Source organism: Cheilinus undulatus, linkage group 2, assembly GCF_018320785.1.
Source record: "Cheilinus undulatus linkage group 2, ASM1832078v1, whole genome shotgun sequence".
NCBI lineage: Eukaryota > Metazoa > Chordata > Actinopteri > Labriformes > Labridae > Cheilinus > Cheilinus undulatus.
The window spans coordinates 12,131,474-12,149,263 of record NC_054866.1 but is presented as its reverse complement, the minus strand read 5'-3'; the positions used below and the strand labels follow the sequence as shown (position 1 = coordinate 12,149,263).

The window sequence follows — 17,790 nt, the reverse complement described above, 5'->3', positions numbered from 1 at the left end:
CCCCCCCTCCTTTCCTCCCTGTATCGTCTTCCTTCTCCCTCAGGTGCTCTTGAGTTCAAGGGCTCTCAAAGCCTTTTCCTCAGCGGTCAATGGTGGAGCAAGACCCCTTAAAATGGAGAGGGAGACGAGAGAGCACTCTGGCTAAACCTCCCCCCCGAATCATTCACAGCGCAGTTTGGCCCTAACCTCATCTACTCAGCCTTTTTACTGCAACAGCTCAGCTGTGGGCAAACCTCAGCAGTCAGATGCAACAAAAACTTCAGTCGTCTCATCTCTCACATCTACAGTGTGAGCCTAAGAGGAGAAAATCCATCCTCAGATTAGAAGTGGCACTAGAGCAAGTTGGATTTAAATAGCTGAGTGGCTGGAATCAAGACAATTCAAAGCAAAGTGTGCACTCAACAAGTCATTTTATCCTGCTTGACTTTGTGTCATCTATTCAAGGGTGTGGAAACAGAAAACAAAGAATAATGGAGTATTTAGCAGTGGGAATTTAATACCACTTGTAGACTGTCTAATCTTTGTGTATCCTCCTTCAAGCTAGACAACTGGAAAAGTCAGTACAAGACATGAAAATAGATTTAGTTCAAACACATGCAGGATAGTTCAAAAGGTCAGCTGAGTTAATCCCTCATAGAATTAATCTTTATTTCTGTATGTTTTACATATTCTTATATACTCAGACACTTATGATCTGGCTGATGATGGCTGAGGTCTCTGGGCAAAGCTTGACTTTGCCACTTGAAGGGCTAAGAATACATGCAGCTCTCTAGAGAGACATCTGTCAGTCAGTATTTTGTTGTGATACAATCGCGTAAGCCGGTATTGAGTGACCGCTTGTGCATGTATGGCTGTGGCTGTAAAGTGCATGTGTGTTCAAAGATGGGATTTGTAAGTGTTGTGACAGAAATAGGTTTTCTGAAGTTCCTTTACTGAAACTGACAGCAAAGGGAGAGTGAAGTCATCGCTAGATTTGCAAGACTGAGGGTGAAATCTTTTGAATAAGTAAAGGAGAAGTGGGTACACCAAAGAAGTGACAACACTTCTCAACAAGAGTTAGCATCATACAGCATTAATAAGGGTTCAGGTAAGGCACTCGCTCCCTCTGTCCTCAGAGGGAACATTTGAAGACCGATTACATCATTGTGGCACATTAAAGGCTGCCCCATTTTGAAGGCTTCTTCAATGCAGCCTTCAAACGTATTCTTCTTCTACCAGCCAAGAAAGGATCCACTTGGTGCTTTATTTGTTGCTCGGTGTATATCATACATGTCGCCAATTTCCAACAAACTTGCAGAGCCGTATGCGACTGTATAGGTGCATCTCAAAAATTAGAATATCATGTAAAAGTTGCTTTTTTTCCTCCATGATTTTCTTCAGAAAGTTAAACTTCCATTCCGAAAAGAGGATCAGCTCTCAGTGAAGAACGCCCTAATACATTACAATTTGCCTCCACAAGTCAACCATGCAGACGCCTTGGTCACTGTTTCGTCCAGTTAGTCCCACGATACCTTCAGAAGGCTCAACAGTGATCTCCAGAATCCCATAGCCAACCCCTCCATGCCAGTTCTCACCACCCACCATGCTAACATGGAGACATCATCTTACCTATCTTACTGCATGGCCCACACAGCCTCAACCGCATGCCACCTTCAGACCCAGGCCCTGCAGATGCAAGCTCCAGGTAGTGGCAATGCTGATGCTACCTGCCTTTACACCACTCATGGTTACAGTGTTACAATTATTAATGACGTGGGCTAACACACACCTGGGCCAGGCATGGCTTTGTGCTCTAGCTCCCCCTACTCCCTCATTTTCACGAGGGAAGAGAGGGAAGAGGGCGGATTAAAAGGAACAAACAAAAAGAGAAGTTAAGTTGAGCTAAGTTAATCTCAAAGTGAAACACTTGAAGACTTTTTTGTTCCAGTCTTGATGAATAGAGCTTACAGCTCATGATATTCTAATGTCCACTTTCTCAAAGTAATAGAATTTCATGGAAATGTCAAATTTGCAAAGGTTCCCTTAGCCTTCATTCTCTAACTCTGGTTCTCAACACACAACTGCAATCATGGGGAAGACTACTAGCTTGACTTCTGTCCAGAAGACAAACTATGACACCCTTCACAAGGAGAGTAAGCCACATAAGTCACTGCTGAAAGGGCAGACTGTTCTCAGAGTGCTGTATCAAAGCAAATTTACCGACTAATAGGAAAAAGTGATGAGAAAACGTTCATAAGCAACAGGCATGAGCTCAGCCTTTAGAGATTCAAGGATCTGGGGGGAGCTTCTCAAGGACTGGATGGAGGCTGGAATCAGTTGTCTGTGGAAATGGACTACAAGTGTTGGGTCCTTAGTTTCAAGCCAATCCTGAACAACAAAACGTCATAAGGTTTTCTGGATCATTGCTCAGTGGTCAAAACACCTGTTTTAAGATGAAACCAAACTTTGCAATTATTTGGAAATAATGATCCTAGAGTCTAGAGGAAGACAGGCAAGGCACAGGATCCAAGGTGCTTGAGGTCCAGTGTTTTCAGTTTCCACTGTCAGTGATGGTTTAGTGTGTCATGTCATCTGCTGGTGTTAGTCCACTATGCTTTTTTAAGTCCAGAGTCAACACTGAAAGCCATGTACCACTTATTACCTGCCCACAGTGAAGCCAAAACTACCAGAAACTGTTTCTTTTTTTTTTTTTTACCATGGTCTTTCTTTGCATGGATGGTCTGACCTGAACCCCACAGAGAATCTCTGGAGTATTGTCAAGAGGAAGATAAGAGACACCAGAGTCAGCCGTACAGACGAGCTGAAGGCTGCTTTCAAAGCAACCTGGGATTCACAGCTCTCCAGCAGTGCCAAGGACTGATTGGCTCCATGCCACTTCTTATATATGGAGTATCTAATTCTAATTCAGATGCACCTAGTCCTTGACACACTGCAGGATCAATTCCTGGTTCTGTTTGGTGCATGTCTACCTCCCTGTCTCGCCCCATATTTTTTGTGAAGCCGTCATATCAAATAAAGGCAAGAAGACCAAGACACATTTTTTTTAAGGTATATGATACTTGACAGTGCTTATGCTAGCTTGTTTTGGTGTTAGCTGACAAACTTGCTGAGTGATGGGGGTAGAGAATAGAAATAAAAGCACAGGGATAATTAGTGGTACAAACTAGGACTCCTCTGCAGATCAGACAGTCTCATGCCAGGTAAGCCTGAACGGTCACTACTAAGCGCCAAGGATGGGTCCAGTCTTAGAAAGATGCCACCCCCGAATTGAGACACAGCTTATGCCTTTTATTTACAGACTGAAGTTGCATCCTCATGTTCACTTTCAAACCCAGTTTCTATGTGGATTTTGTTGATTCATCTTGTCTTTTACTCACCATTTCGATCAATAGCGAAGGGCGTGTTGGTGGTGGTGATCTGGTAGTTACAGATCTGGCTGTACTGCGGGGAGCAGTCCTGGTCAGTCGCTTCCACCTGCAAGATGCTGTCGTAAATCTTCCCCTCCGTTACTGCTGCTCGGTACTGTGTCTCTCGAAAGACTGGAGCAAACTCATTCACATCGTTGACCTGAATGTGCACCACGGCCCTGCAGAAAGGAAACAGAAGATTAATGTAGAATGGTGGATCCATTTTGATTGAATCAAATCACAGGTATGATATTCTATTTTTTGATGCACCTGTAAGTCTCTTGACCCCTGTTCTCCTGAACTTTTAAGTCTCCTTGTTATAGATATAAATAGCCTGAAGGACACATTAAAGACACATCAATTTGTTGACCCTCAACAAACCAGTTGTTTTGTTATTACACTTCCCCCCATAGTTTTGGTGGTTTTTTTTTTTTTTTTTTAATATAATATCAGGGTTATAATGGGGGCAGCAGTGGTTCTGATATTTTTTTAGGGGGTTGCAGCATCACTTCAAAGGTCGCAGCACCAGAGATTGGTAAGTTAGACACTGTTAATTCACATGATCAAACTGAAAAAACTTCATACATAAAATACATACATGTGCAATAATGTGCAATGAAGTATCTTTTGATGTTTTAAAAATATTTTTATATTTTTTAGTTACAAAAACTAGTATTTTGGTTCATTGCCTCAGGGCAACATTATGCAGTTAGGCCACTAAAAGCTATTTTGCTGAAGCAGTGGTTCTCAACCCCCACTTTGCATGTTTAGATGCTTGTCTTCTTCAATGGACCTGTATTAAATGATCAGCTTGTTGTAAATCCAGTTGATCAAATTAATCAGATGAGGAGAAGCAATAAAGGTCCCCAGGGACCAGGTCTCAGAGGCACCAAGTTACAGTTTTCAGAGCATTATCTTTAATGATAAGTAAAAAAAAATAACTACTTTGAATCAGATATAAGCCAGTTAAATAACATCTTAGATGTGAATCAGTTAGTAATGGTGCAAGTATAGATGACGCTGTTTGTGGGTCATTGTTTTGGGAAGGGTGCAGAGGTCATATTGTGACTCTGTATGTTTGACTGTCTTTTTTTTTACAGGAGATGGCCTGTTTACATCCACCATTGCAACTGCACTGCATCCACAGCAACAGCTTTCCTTGGTTCCACACCAAATACTGTTGCAAAGAAACAGGAGTTAGTCTGTACATGTCAGTGAAGGGTCTCTGTGTGTTTGAAACTCATTTAACTAACACATTATTCAAACGCACAGAGACTCTTCACTGACATGTACAGACTAACTCCTCCATGCAAACTTGCATGCTGACCTACAAGGACACAGATGAGTACAGTTGGTTCCTCACTCTAGGCCTTCTCTACATGTGAAAGAGGTAATACAGGGGTGAGCAGGGTTAAAAACAGGGTATCTACATGGGGGGCGACCAGTCTGTCTGTCACAGATGGATCTAAGTCCATCTACATTTGGGAAAAGCACTGAACGTGTGTATGAGTTTCAGCTATAAAAAAGTAACAAAATTTACAGTAAAGTTCAGATTCTCTTTTCTTTTGTCATCACATATGTAGAAAATTTGTTAGATAATAAATATTTGTTTCCTAGAGTAGTATTAGTACACTGTAATAGGTGACCATTATACTACTACTGTTTTATGTGTAGTATACAGTAGGATATCACTAAAAAGAAAAGTAAATGGAATAGATCAATGTTTGATTAGAGAATATATGAAGATAAAGTTGTTTTGTAATGTGCAGGTTGTTAAAATAAAATGTTATTTTGATTAAACTGCTTGTTTGTTTTATCGTTGCACATATTATTAACCAAGGCGTTTTGGTACCCTTGTTGCACGTTGTTGCCCTGAGGCAACAAACCAAAATCTGGAGTTTGGGTGGTGGGGGTGCGATTTTTTTTTATTAATACCTCAATAAGGAGCCCCAGTTTACCAAAAAGCAGGGTGAATTTTTTTTTCTCAAAAAATAAAAGTAATGCAATAGAGGGTTAAATTATTGATGTGTTTCATTGTGGAATTATTAATTATGCCACCACTATCTCAGCTACTATGAGGCAGAGAAATATTGTCTTGTGGCATCTTCATACTCTGCTGTAGTTTTAAGCATATCCTCTTTGCTACAGGAAATAAAGGATTTTTGTATCCGTCAGAGACTCCAGGCTGCATGCCCCTATCAAAAGGTAAAACTGTAGGTGGGCGTAAAGTATCTAATATTATTACAGAGGTGTCTGAGTTGGTTGTTAAGCTCTGGTGGCTGAGGGCAGAGTTCACCTGGTGGTGATGAATTAGTTTGGTAACCAGTGGTCACACTGTGCTTTGTGTAATACACTGCTGACCTGACCTTATGGATTCTTTTTGCTGTGTTGCTGTGGTAAAATGAGCTGCTGGATATCTTCATCTACAACAGGCATGCAAATCCCACACAACTCTTCATGTGAACCAAACTGCATTAATTAATCACTCTTTAAGTGAACTATCAGCATGTTTAGTCACACATGAAATAAATCTATCATTCATCACCTTAAAGGATCCTCATCAATACTCTGAGCCAGCCAGAAGGCAACAGATTGTATGATCAATCCTTCGATTCATTGAGTGACATGGTGATGGATGGCGATGGAACAGCAGTTTAAGCTTTAAATCCAAACTAACGCTTCGCTTTGAGAGACAGCCACAGGAGATGAGAATGCGGTTTATGGGATTAGCTGGTTGGTATGATAATGACAGTAAAATTATGGTATTAAAATAAGCTGTAAATATCCAACATGTGGCTGTCTGGAGATGGAGACTGGATGACAGAGAGAAACAGTGGGGAGGCAGAAGCCAGCAGAATGGATTTCCACACGGCCTTATCTCCCACGACATAAAAACACAGACACTGGAGACAAGCTGTGCTCTTCCATACAAGAAGATGAAGAGTTGAAAATGCCCAAAACAAACATTAATTCAAAAGTAACTAGAGAATAGGGGAGTGTTGCAGTAGAAAACAAGTGCATATCACTGATGTAATGACAACTAGGCAGTAAGGCAGGGCTATCAACTACATTTACTTTCAACTAAATGTAAATAAATACAAAAAATTAGTGATTTTCAGGAAGTGCTCACTAACAAACGGTTCATTCACAGCATAGATGTGCTGATCGTTTATTTTACAACTTCTGCAGGCCTGAGCAGAGAGTCATAGCAGCTTGACTAGAAGCCATCACCAACTGGCACCCCGAGGGCCACATCAGGCCCATCCAGCCCCCAGAACATTATTAAATTCAGGAATATACGGAGGAGAAAGTGTGATGTATTTTTTTTCGTTTTTGTTTTGTTTTTTAAAGAAGGCAAAGAGATCCCTCCCTCTATCCAGACTTATAGTGGTTAAGAGAGGCATAAAAACGATGAGAAGTGGATTGATGGAGCTAAAAAAAAACCTGTTTAAGCTGTTTAATTTTTTAATGCACAGGGAATTTTTTTTATATCAAATTTCCTTTAAAAATTAAATCCCAGCTTCAAGTTAGTTTTTGTTCACCATTTTGTCTCACAGGGGCTTATTGTCTAAAAAATGCTTTTAAAACTGAAGCCCTGTGGTCAAGCTCTGAACATCCTTTTTTCCCAGGACAACCTGGGTTTCAAGAATATGTGCTGCTGAAACATCACTTGACTTTAAAGGCAGTTACGGGGCTATAAAGACAAAATAAAACAAACCACCAAGAAAATAACAGTCAAATATTTTTAAGTATTACACACAGTAAACAACACCTTTTTGCATAAACTTAGTCTCCCATCTCAAAAAAAAAGAAAAAAAATTAAAACAAAAAATTGTTTGACCAAAAAATTCTTAAAAATATTGGCATATGTGAACTTCTTTGTAACAGCTCTGTTTGAGCCATTATTCAATGCAGTTCCTGTCTGCAGTGACACAGAGGGACACGCCACAGGTTCTCTGTCTCTCCATTATGAACTATTCAGGCTGCCTCTACCATGGTCTAAGCATAAAGACATGTGAACATGTGAACAGTCCTCCATTGGTTGTCACAGCCAGTAACAGTGCATTGTAGGAAAACAATATGGTGGCTAATGCTAAGCTAGCGGTAGTGACAATCACAAATAGATTAAAAATGAATACAACGAAGCTTAATGTCACATTTATTGGTGTGGATTTAATCTTTGAATGCCCCAGAAAATCATTGAATTTACAGACTTAAAAGAACAGCTTCCAGGATGGCTACAAAGGCATGGATAGCTTCTTTAGAGCTGCACAATGGCATGAGGGAAAAAAGTAAGTGGCTACGATTTGTGATTCAAGAGCTATTTAACTTTAAGCTACCTTTGTCTTGGGGCGCAGGTGGCCTCGCGGTTAAAGGCGTGCCCCATGTTCGTGGATGGCGAATCGAATCCGGCCCTGTTTCCAGCTCTATCCACTGTCCTCCTCTATCAAAATAAAGGCACAAAAATGCCCAAAATAAATCTTAAAAGAAAAAAAAAACCTTTGTCTCTTGTTGTATGACAACAATGGTCTAAGAAGGTTAACAAGCCCTTATTTTTATTTATTTTTATTTTTTTTTAAGGGAGGGAACACTTTTCCCTTTATTTCATTTTTCTAAAAAAAAGCCTTTCTATTTTTTTTTTTTTTCGGGCCATTTTCAAAAACACTGTATTCATGCATTTTAATTTCAAAATCTGAAAGAAAAAAACAATGTTTTAATATATTTCTTGTATTTTTTTTTCTTTGGTATTTTATTTTATCTTTTTATTATTACTTTCAATTAATTCAGAAAAATTGTTACTATTAAATGTTTATTATGAACTGGACTGAATCATATCACTGCTAAGATGAAATGCCATCCAAAACCTTCTTGGGAGGAAATTTTGTTGATCCAGACCTTGTAGAATGTCAATGATGATCCCTGCCCTTAACCTTATTTCCATACTTGAATGAACCTTTTTTACATGATCACAAAGTGATGGACAAGTAAGAGTTAAATTAAGGGTGTTAAGTCCTCACTTTAAAAGAAAGGAAATTCAAGTTTAAAGAAAAATATCCTTTGTTCTCTATTCTCCGTCTGTTATTGTATAATATGATTAGAAGAGGCCCAGCTACATTAAAATAAAATATATGACAACTCTTTTGTTATGTGATCTGTCACTAGTGTCTCTTTCACCAATGCTCTGTCATCAAAGCAGTAGACAAAGACAACTTTTTACACTGGACAAAAAAGCAGAATGCACAAAAAGACAAATAGAGTGTAAGACAATGATTTATCATTTGCTATAGAATTGCAGGGATGATAAAGGAGTTGCTAACAGCATAGAAGATGCTGATAAAAGGCGTTGACGGATGATGGCAGCACCAGTGTGTGCAGTAAATCCCTGAGTCGGCCTTGTTTTGTCATATTAATGACGCTCTCTTATAAACATCACCCCCCTGCTTCGCTGCGCTCCCCAGTGGTGAGGGAGCAAACATATGTTCCTCCGCTCTAGGGCTTGTATGGAAGGACTGTAATGTGTGTGTGTGACTGGGTAATTATATATTCATGCACCCAGTCACACAATATACTGTATAAGTAGATGCAAAACTCTGAGTGAGTCTCATTGTGAGTGTGCTGATGGCTCACATCTGGCTGGAACAGACGCCTGGCTCTCTAGGGCTAAGATGATTGTGCGAGTGTGTATTTCTCTGTGTGTGTTTATGCAGGTTTTCATGTTTCTGGATCATTGCCAATCTGAGCCCAGAGCTGCCCCTACTTCCCATGACCACCGCTGATGATTCGGCGGGGGATCTACTATGAGCTGGTGAGTGACATAGAAAAACAGCGGGGGGTTAAGTGAACCCGTGGTTGCAAGAATGAGCATAACACCGCAAAGCAGAGTGGATAAAAACAAGAGCCAAGGGGGTGGCTAGTTGAAAAATGTCAGAGGTTAAACACAAGATTTCACCCAATTTAATGAGGAAATCAGAGCTACAATGCTGTTTCTAAACAGAAGACACCCTGTTTATAGAGTATGTATGATTGATTTCAGGAAAAGTTGATATATTCGGGCAATGTGCTATTCTTTATTTAGTGAGATATGAATGCTGACATGTAATCCTCCCTCTGACACACAGTTTCATTTAATAAAACGTCAATAACGATATTTTATCCCTTTGTTTTTTTAAGCAATGACCTCAGTTCATTGAACAATTCCATTAACTGTCTCACTGATGTCAATATTTGGATGAGCAACTCATTTAAAAAGAACTCAGCTGAAAGAAAGCATTGAAAGTCAATTAAAAAATCTGATGAGATGAAAACAGCAGTCAGTTTCAGGGTGTTTTATTGAACAAAATGACAAAAATGCCGGTATTCTGGGTCTTGATAAGGAATAACAAACTCATAGAGATAATTGTTTTTCGACCTACACTGAGAAAAATGAATCTGGACAAAAGTAAATTTAATTTGATTTAATCTTCGATATCAACAATAAAATCCAAGTTTTTAGCTTGCCATAATGTAAACCAATCTTCCAAAGTTTATCCACATGACTAAGCCTGACTTTGTTACCTTTACTTAGTTTCAGTCTTTGTGTCGAAACTACAAAATACTGCATTGTCCATGAATAAATGCCCCCTGTGATGCATTGTGGGTACTTCAAATGAGTGATAAATGGCTTTTCTAACAATCAGGAAGGGCGGAATTTTCCCATGATGCCCTGGGCCAGAGTGTTTCTATGTGTTTATATAAGTTTAAGTGTGATCAGGTGAGTTTAGATGTTAAATGTTGTACAGAAATCACTGCTGGGATTCCTTTGTTCATCTTTTCAACACTTTTGCACCATGGGTGAAAAGAGGACCTCCTGAAAATCAGTTTGACTGCCTGACTTACATATGTAGACAAATATGAAACCACTATCTGTTAATTTCATTAATAAGGGAAAATCAAGAAGGTGTGGAAACCAATGCAGACACTCCCTTTGCAAGCATTGTCACAGGTGTTTCTAATAAATACCATAAGTGGGAGGGAAACCAAAATTATACTATTCATATTATTGTGTTCGACTGCAGTGAAGGCCTGAGTCATTTGTATAAGCTGAGAATAATTGAAATGACATGTATTTCAAAGAAAACATTAAGTTAAACAAAGATGAGTCTTGTTGAATCTACTTAAAAATATAAGTAAATGTACTTTGATTTTTTTGGGCAGCCTCGACAATAGGGTGGGAAGTGACGTATATTACCCAAGCTGGAATCAGAGGGATGTACTGAATGATGTATATTTTCCACTCACTGCCAGAGGTTATGGTATGTGGTTATTTTTCTCAACAGCAGAATTGTATTAATGAAATAATAATAATAAAATAAAAAAAGAAGAACTCAGGGATACATTTAAATCTAACATACAGCAAAAAAAAAAAAAAAGGAAAAAACCCAAAGAGGGTTGGGGTTAGGCACCCAAATCCTTAAGGTTAAGGTTAGGGTAAGGGGGACGGGAAAAATTAAAAATAACCCAACACAAACTTAGAGTAACCCACCAAGGGTTAGGGTTAGGGTCAGTCCCTTGAATCCCAGACGTTAGGGGAAGGGTAAGGGGGTTGGGATAAAATAAAAAATAACACAACACAAACTTCAGAAAACCTGACAAGGGTTAGGGTTAGTCACTAGAATTATGACGTTAAGGATTAGGATAAAGGGGAGTGGGACTGAATTAAAAATAATAACCTAACACAAACTTAGAAAAACCCAGCAAGGGTTGGGTCAGTCCCCTGAATCCTGTAGGGTAGGGTTAGGGTAAGGGGGAGTGGGATGGAATTAAAAATAACACACCACAAACTTCGGAAAATCCGACAACAGTTAGGGTCAGGTACTAGAATCCTGAAGTTTGGGGTTAGGATAAGGGGGGTGGGATAAAATAAAAAATAACCCTCCACAAACATAGGAAAACCCAACAAGGGTAAGCGTAAGCTGCCCGAACCCAAAGGTTAGGGCTAGGGTAAGGGGGAGTTGGATGGAATTAAAAATAACACACCATTAACTGGGAAACCCAACAATGGTTAGTGTTAGGCACTTGAACCCTGAAGGTTAGGGTTAGGGTAAGGGTGAGTGGGATAAGATTAAAAATAACACACCACAAGTTTGGGAAAACCCAACAAAGCTTAGTATTATGCACCAGAATCCTGGAGGTTAGGGTTTATGTAAAGGGGAGTGGGATAAAATTAAAAATAAGGAACCGCAAACTAAGGTCGAGGTTGTCCCATTATAGAGGTTTGCAAGCAGATGAGCCCAAAGCGCTCAACCATGAGATTTTTTTTTTTCAGAAGTTACATTAATGGTAAAAACAAAAGTTCTGAGCTGATATCTATTTGCCTCATTTTTTTACACCACAAAACTGTGGCAAGACTAACAAAATAGTTGCTGATTTGAAATGCTTGGACTAGGATATTGATGAACAGATAACAAAGCTTACATTACACCATACAGAACGCTGGATCCCGCATAATTGATCATAGGAGTTATAAAACGTCACGAAACCTGGCTTCTTCCTTTAATTTTCATTTCCAATCATCTCATGTCAGACACAATGATTAGAGAAGATAATATCTTTAATGAAATCAGGAGTGAGAGGACGTGGATGTAAATATCTTAATGGAAAATGAAGTGAACAGGAAGCAGCAGAGATCCAATGCCAGGTGTGATTTCATTCCATCTTAATCATATGCAGAATCAATCAGATAGCAGCTGCATGTTAAAGCCAGGTGATGCATGTTAATGCCAGGTTAGTATTGTTCCCAGCTTATTATGTATTCATTCGCACTCATTACTTATCAACACTCAACTAAACACAGCCTCTCAAACAGACTCATTATTGGACGTTTCCCATCCCCCTCACACACCTGCACAGCCAACACAAAAGCAAAGGACTCAATTAATCTTTGTCAAGAATTAGCCGAGAGGGTGAATCATCAATTTCCTTGTAGATGACAAGAATGGAAATAAACAATCTCCTACTCTTCCAACAGGATGAAACGCACAGCACAACACAGGATGAGACTCTCATCAATATGCAAGGAAATTCCACTTCCACATTGACTTGCACCCTGAGGCGTGAGCAAAGAAGTCTGCAGGGGCTTGTCTAATCTCAGTACAAGGTGGTTATAATGCATGGTAATCCAGTTCAATGTGTAGCTCCACGCCCAAATCTGTCTGACTTCACACCAGATAGTTTGGGTCAAAACACTGATGGTTGCCTCGGACTGTTATCCTGCTGAACATAATATAAATGAGCTGAGGCTGTAATCTCTGATGCACTTAACCACATGCAGAAGAGATTGCTTTACCCTCAAGAGCATTTCTGCACAATTAAATGACTGACTGTCCCTTTGCCCGGCGCTGCTGACAAACCTGTACGTGTGCGCTGATGTGCTTCCACGCCTGATCATGGTTTGAATCCGAGATGGGAGCGGGTGTCACTTTCTTTCATGTGATAACTAAAGCAGACAAGCACAGATGCTGCAGTTCCTTACGGTGTAGATACATAATTGAAACAAGGAGACTTCACTCTCCTACTACATTATGTTAAGTAAGGATAAACATATTCCTGCACTCATTTTACTTTTTTTGCAGAGAATTACAATCATGTCAACTAAAAGGTTTTGACAGAATGAGGTTTCACTCATATTAGCATCAGCATGAAGTTAGGAACTTTGATACGATGCAACACCAGGACATTGATGGGGCTGCACTCTCCATGAAGAGTCCCCAGGTTGTCTTACTACTGGACTTTATCCTGACAAATTATGCTAACAAAGCCTGGCTTTTGGCCCATGATTTTACAGGGTTGGAGCCTCATGTGTTGGAAAATGAAGCCAATGCAGAAGAGCCAAAATTGCAGTCCCTTTATGTCAACTGAAAGCCAAAACCCCATGAGGTCTTGTGTTAAAAAGCTTGTTTTACAGTAGAGGAAAAATGTTCACAGCCTTGTGCAAAATGGGATTCATAGTGTTAGGAAAACTTGTTGTAAAAATGTGAACTAAGCCACCAGACACCGTTTATAAAAGAATAAAGCTTCACTACACTGAAGCCATGGGCTGTTGCACGGGTGGAAAGTTATTACATTTACACAAACAACTGCAATTGAGTAGCTTTATGGTGAACTTACCTACATTTTAAAAATGATCAAGTACTGAGTAAAAACCAACAATAAAAGCCACAAAAAGGACGAACCGAATTTAGACTCAAAAAAGGTCAAAATCACGTCGGGTGTTTGGATGGAAGGGGAAGATTTATATCTGAATCTTTTGATTTTATGAACTTTAAACATGTTTTACGTTTGAAGGTGAATCAGAAAACAAATCAAATAATAAACTCCATACTGGTTCACTCTTTAATATTGATTTTATTAAATGTAGTCTCAATATTTCTTGAGAAATGCTTATTTCAAAAACTTTTTTTAAATCTCAGCCCCTCAGTTATCGAGCATTTTAAAACTGTGAAGTTTCACTGACATCCACTGTGTAGCAGCGTCCAATCAGAGAGTGATATCTAATAAGGGGGCGTGTCTTTGAGTAAAAAGAGTTCTGGGAAGCCTGCTCTCATGCGTCTCTGCTCATCGGTCTTCAGATCTCAGTCCTCGGTCTTATTGCTTCAATCTTAAAACCACTTAAGGGTCTTTGGGATGGTCTTTAAGATGGCGGATCAGAAACTACTTCCGGTTCGAGCAAAGACCGAGGACCGACAAATTAGAGACAAGGGATCCGCCTTGAAAAAACAGGGAGTGATTAGACACAGGGAGACAAGTGAGGGCAATCGAGACACAAGTGAGGGCAATCACAGGAACAAGAAGAGAACCAGAATCACACACAAGGAGAGGAAAACTACAAAATAAAACAGGAAAAAAGGGCAACAAGGACACAGAGGGAATGAACAAGATAAAGGAACTAGAAAATACACTGGGAAAGGCAAGGACAGGAGGTTGAAAACAAAAACCAGAACCATGACAGGAGGCGATCAGTACCACATATTACTTAGTCCTGCAGACCTACTTCTAAATGTCAAGCCACCAAAGTTAAAAGACTAGCTATGTTTTCAACAGCTTTTCTCCCTTGTTTGTCAGAAAACATGCTTGTCATTTAAATGAATACTACCAAGGTTTTCTAACAAATGATATGAAGCTTCCCCGAGAACATAATATCAAGTTTTCCTACAAATAATGCCAAGTTTCCCCAAACAAGTCTTAATAAGAAGCAAAATCAAGTTGACCTTTCAAATAACCATCCAGGTTCTCAAAATTCTGGCAAGTTTTACCAACAAATGTCAAGTCTCTTAAAAAATCAAGTTCTTCTGACAGTTATATGTCAACCACAAATATTTGAGTTAGGAAACCTTCGCATCATTTGGGATAACAAATTATTATTATTTTTGACCCTTTACTATCATCTTGTTAGCCTTTTAAAGGATCTACACTTTAAAATTATTCAAACTAATTGTTCACTCATCATTTTAAGATCCAGCAGTTACCACTTAGCCCTGTTAGCAATGTGATAAATAAAAGAGTAGAGCTAGTGAACAGCTATTTGAGTTTAAAATTAACAGTGTCTCCACCAAGCAGCTTCTAAAGTAGTAAAGATACTCATGTCAGAGTTTGTGGTGCTTTTAGTGCCCCACATTGATGTATGACGGTAGAGATGACTTACAAGACACTCAAACTCCAGCTGCTTCAGGCTAGATTGATCAAAAGTTAAGTCTGGAGAGCATTTTTGATATGGTGATCATTATTAAACTGTAAAAAGATTTTTGACACACCAGTCGATGCTTTCACAGAGACGTGCTGTTTTAAAGAGTCTATGTTTTTATTAGCCCTCTTAGTTTAGGTGTGAATGTGTCTTTAAATGGTTCTGTGTGGTGAGTGGGAGGAAAGTGTGTTATGAGATTCAAAATCAGCCTCTCCCCAGCCAGAGTTTATGCCTTTTTATATGTAAATCCAGGCATATGAGCTGAATTTGACTCAGCATTTGGGATTTATGACTGTGTGTTGGAGTGTGATGGTGTGAGTTTGCATTGCTGTCCTTCAGGCTAGCTGTTTGCAGTGATAATTAGTCTCTCCAAACTGCAGGGTGTTTAAGACATACAGGCCTCTAAGATTTACTAATGATGACTCTAATGACCGTGGCGTTGTTAAGCACTGATCTTGTGCGATTGTGTGGCTTTGTGGACAACACAAACATCTGTGTGTTTAAATCACATCTGCATCTTCTCTTAAACACACACTTTCCAACACACAACCCTGGGGCCACCTAACCCCGCTGTGAATACATTACCCCCCCCCCAACAGCCTCCAGGCAGTCAACCCACAGGCCCCTGTTAAATACACGCGTTGTGGTTAAGTGTGGGTCCAGGGGAGGATTATGAGTATGACATGCACTGTGAGGTGGTGAGATGTCCCTCATGCCTAATTACTCAAGAACAACAGGGGAAACTCACAGAGAGGATGGTGTTTGGGGAATGGGGAGGTACAAGCAGTACGGAGACACTTCAAGTACAGATGCTAATTAGTGAGGTTTTATGGTTGTTTTTCAACTGCATCCACCACAAAGACTCCTGCCTGCATGGCTAGCTACACTGCTGGGTTCTGAATTATCTATTCAGATTGTCCAAGAAACAATTCAGCATAGGTTTTTTTGCAGTCATAAATTCCAATGATATATGACTCTCCATAGAAGATGAGCTAGGAATCAGAGTAAAATTGGAGCATTATAGCTCTAAATGGACCTGCATGCTGCACCTATCACTGGAAAAATCCACCACACATTAGGTATAGTCCCTGAACTTTACAAAAGGTAATGTTCTCACAGAGTGAACTGATCTATCTGGCATGGAGGCGATCACAAATGCACAACAAGTCAGATGAAGGGGGATAAGAGTCTTGAGGAGTCTTACTGAGCTAACTCTAACAGCTTTCCAACCTTATTTGGTCATAAACTAAGCATATAAATGTTGTTGCTATCCATGAATAAGCTGACTTCAAAGGGATACTTTAACATTTTGGCAAATTCGCTCATTGCCATAATTCCTATAGTCTTAGTAATAGGTTCGTTTCCTTTAGTTGTCAGTGCAAGCTGTTTCTAGATCTGGGGGGACGGTTAAACCAGCTGCACAGCTAACTCTATGTAAGCAGACTGTATTGTTTGCTTTCCCTCATCAAACTCATCAAATACACAATCCAACAACTCCAAAACGCTCTCGTGGACAAGTTGTGACCTGCACATTCACCACGCTATATATCGGTTGTATATCGCTGGTGTATCGGTCCCCCCAGATCTAAAAACATGTTGCATCGACAACTAATGGGAACTAACCTATTACTAAGACTATAGGAATTATGGCATTGGGCGAATTTGCCAAAATGTTGAAGTATCCCTTTAAGAGCCAACTCTTTCATATGAACCACAGGATATGACATCTGTTTGAGAGCCAGTTTCCTCTCTTCCATTTTCCATATAATACAAATTTAAAAAGCCAGTTATGCTACTATAGGCTTAGACTGCAGGGGGCCATGGCACAATGAGCTCTCTTGCTATCTCTCTTTATCTCTGTATGCATTCATAACATATTACTGCATATCCCCAGCTGTGGATCTTCATGTCCTAGCTCTGCCACCACACTTTTGTCTTCCTGGGAGCTCCTGCCTCGTAGATACTTCTGGTCCTTTTGACACAGACGACCTGCTGCTGTGAACCCACCTGATTCCAGATACTACAACTTATCATCCTTGCATTGCTGTAATCACTGTCATGTATTTATCTTCAATCTTCATTGCCATCATTTTTAGTAAGACTAGTGTTACAATAACCAGTTTACACAGCTGTTCCTGTTGTCATGGTCGTCGAAGGTCTGCTGTTGTGGCTCCACCCACCTACAGCTTCTTCATAAACCAACATAAACCCAACTTCTTTTATCAGTGTTCAGGATTTGGGCTAGGCCCCTTATCTCTGTGCAAAACAATGCTTCCGCATACTAAGACATTTTGGACAATGCTACGTTTCCAACTGTGTGGCAACAGTTTAGGAAAGCCCTTTTCTATCGCAACATGACTGTGCCCCAGCAAATGTATGCTGATGATACAGCTCCATACACACCAACTAGATCAGCAAAGAAAGCCGCTGAGCAGTTAAATGTGCTCTATGAGTAAAAACATGAAAAAGAATCATTCTTGATTCAGATCAATAATGAGCCCATTAATGTGGTCGAAGATGTTAAGTACCTAGGAATCATTCTAGACTCACACCTGAGATTTGAAAAACAAGTAAATTATGTTTGCAAAATCCAACTTTAACTGTTTCAGGATCATCAGGATGTATCTTTCATTAAACACAGACTGGCTCTACATGCATGCTATG

At 39.7% G+C, this 17,790-nt stretch overlaps 1 protein-coding gene across 1 annotated transcript in view; it reads right to left on the bottom strand.

Moving 5' to 3' along the window:
- The window catches only part of LOC121522310 (calsyntenin-2-like), a 347,129-nt gene that overhangs the window by 194,771 nt on the left and 134,568 nt on the right, over window positions 1–17,790 (bottom strand). Inside the window, exon 4 of the mRNA XM_041806529.1 lies at window positions 3,378–3,586. Coding sequence (XP_041662463.1) covers window positions 3,378–3,586 — 209 coding nt within the window. The remainder of the gene's footprint in view (window positions 1–3,377; window positions 3,587–17,790) is intronic.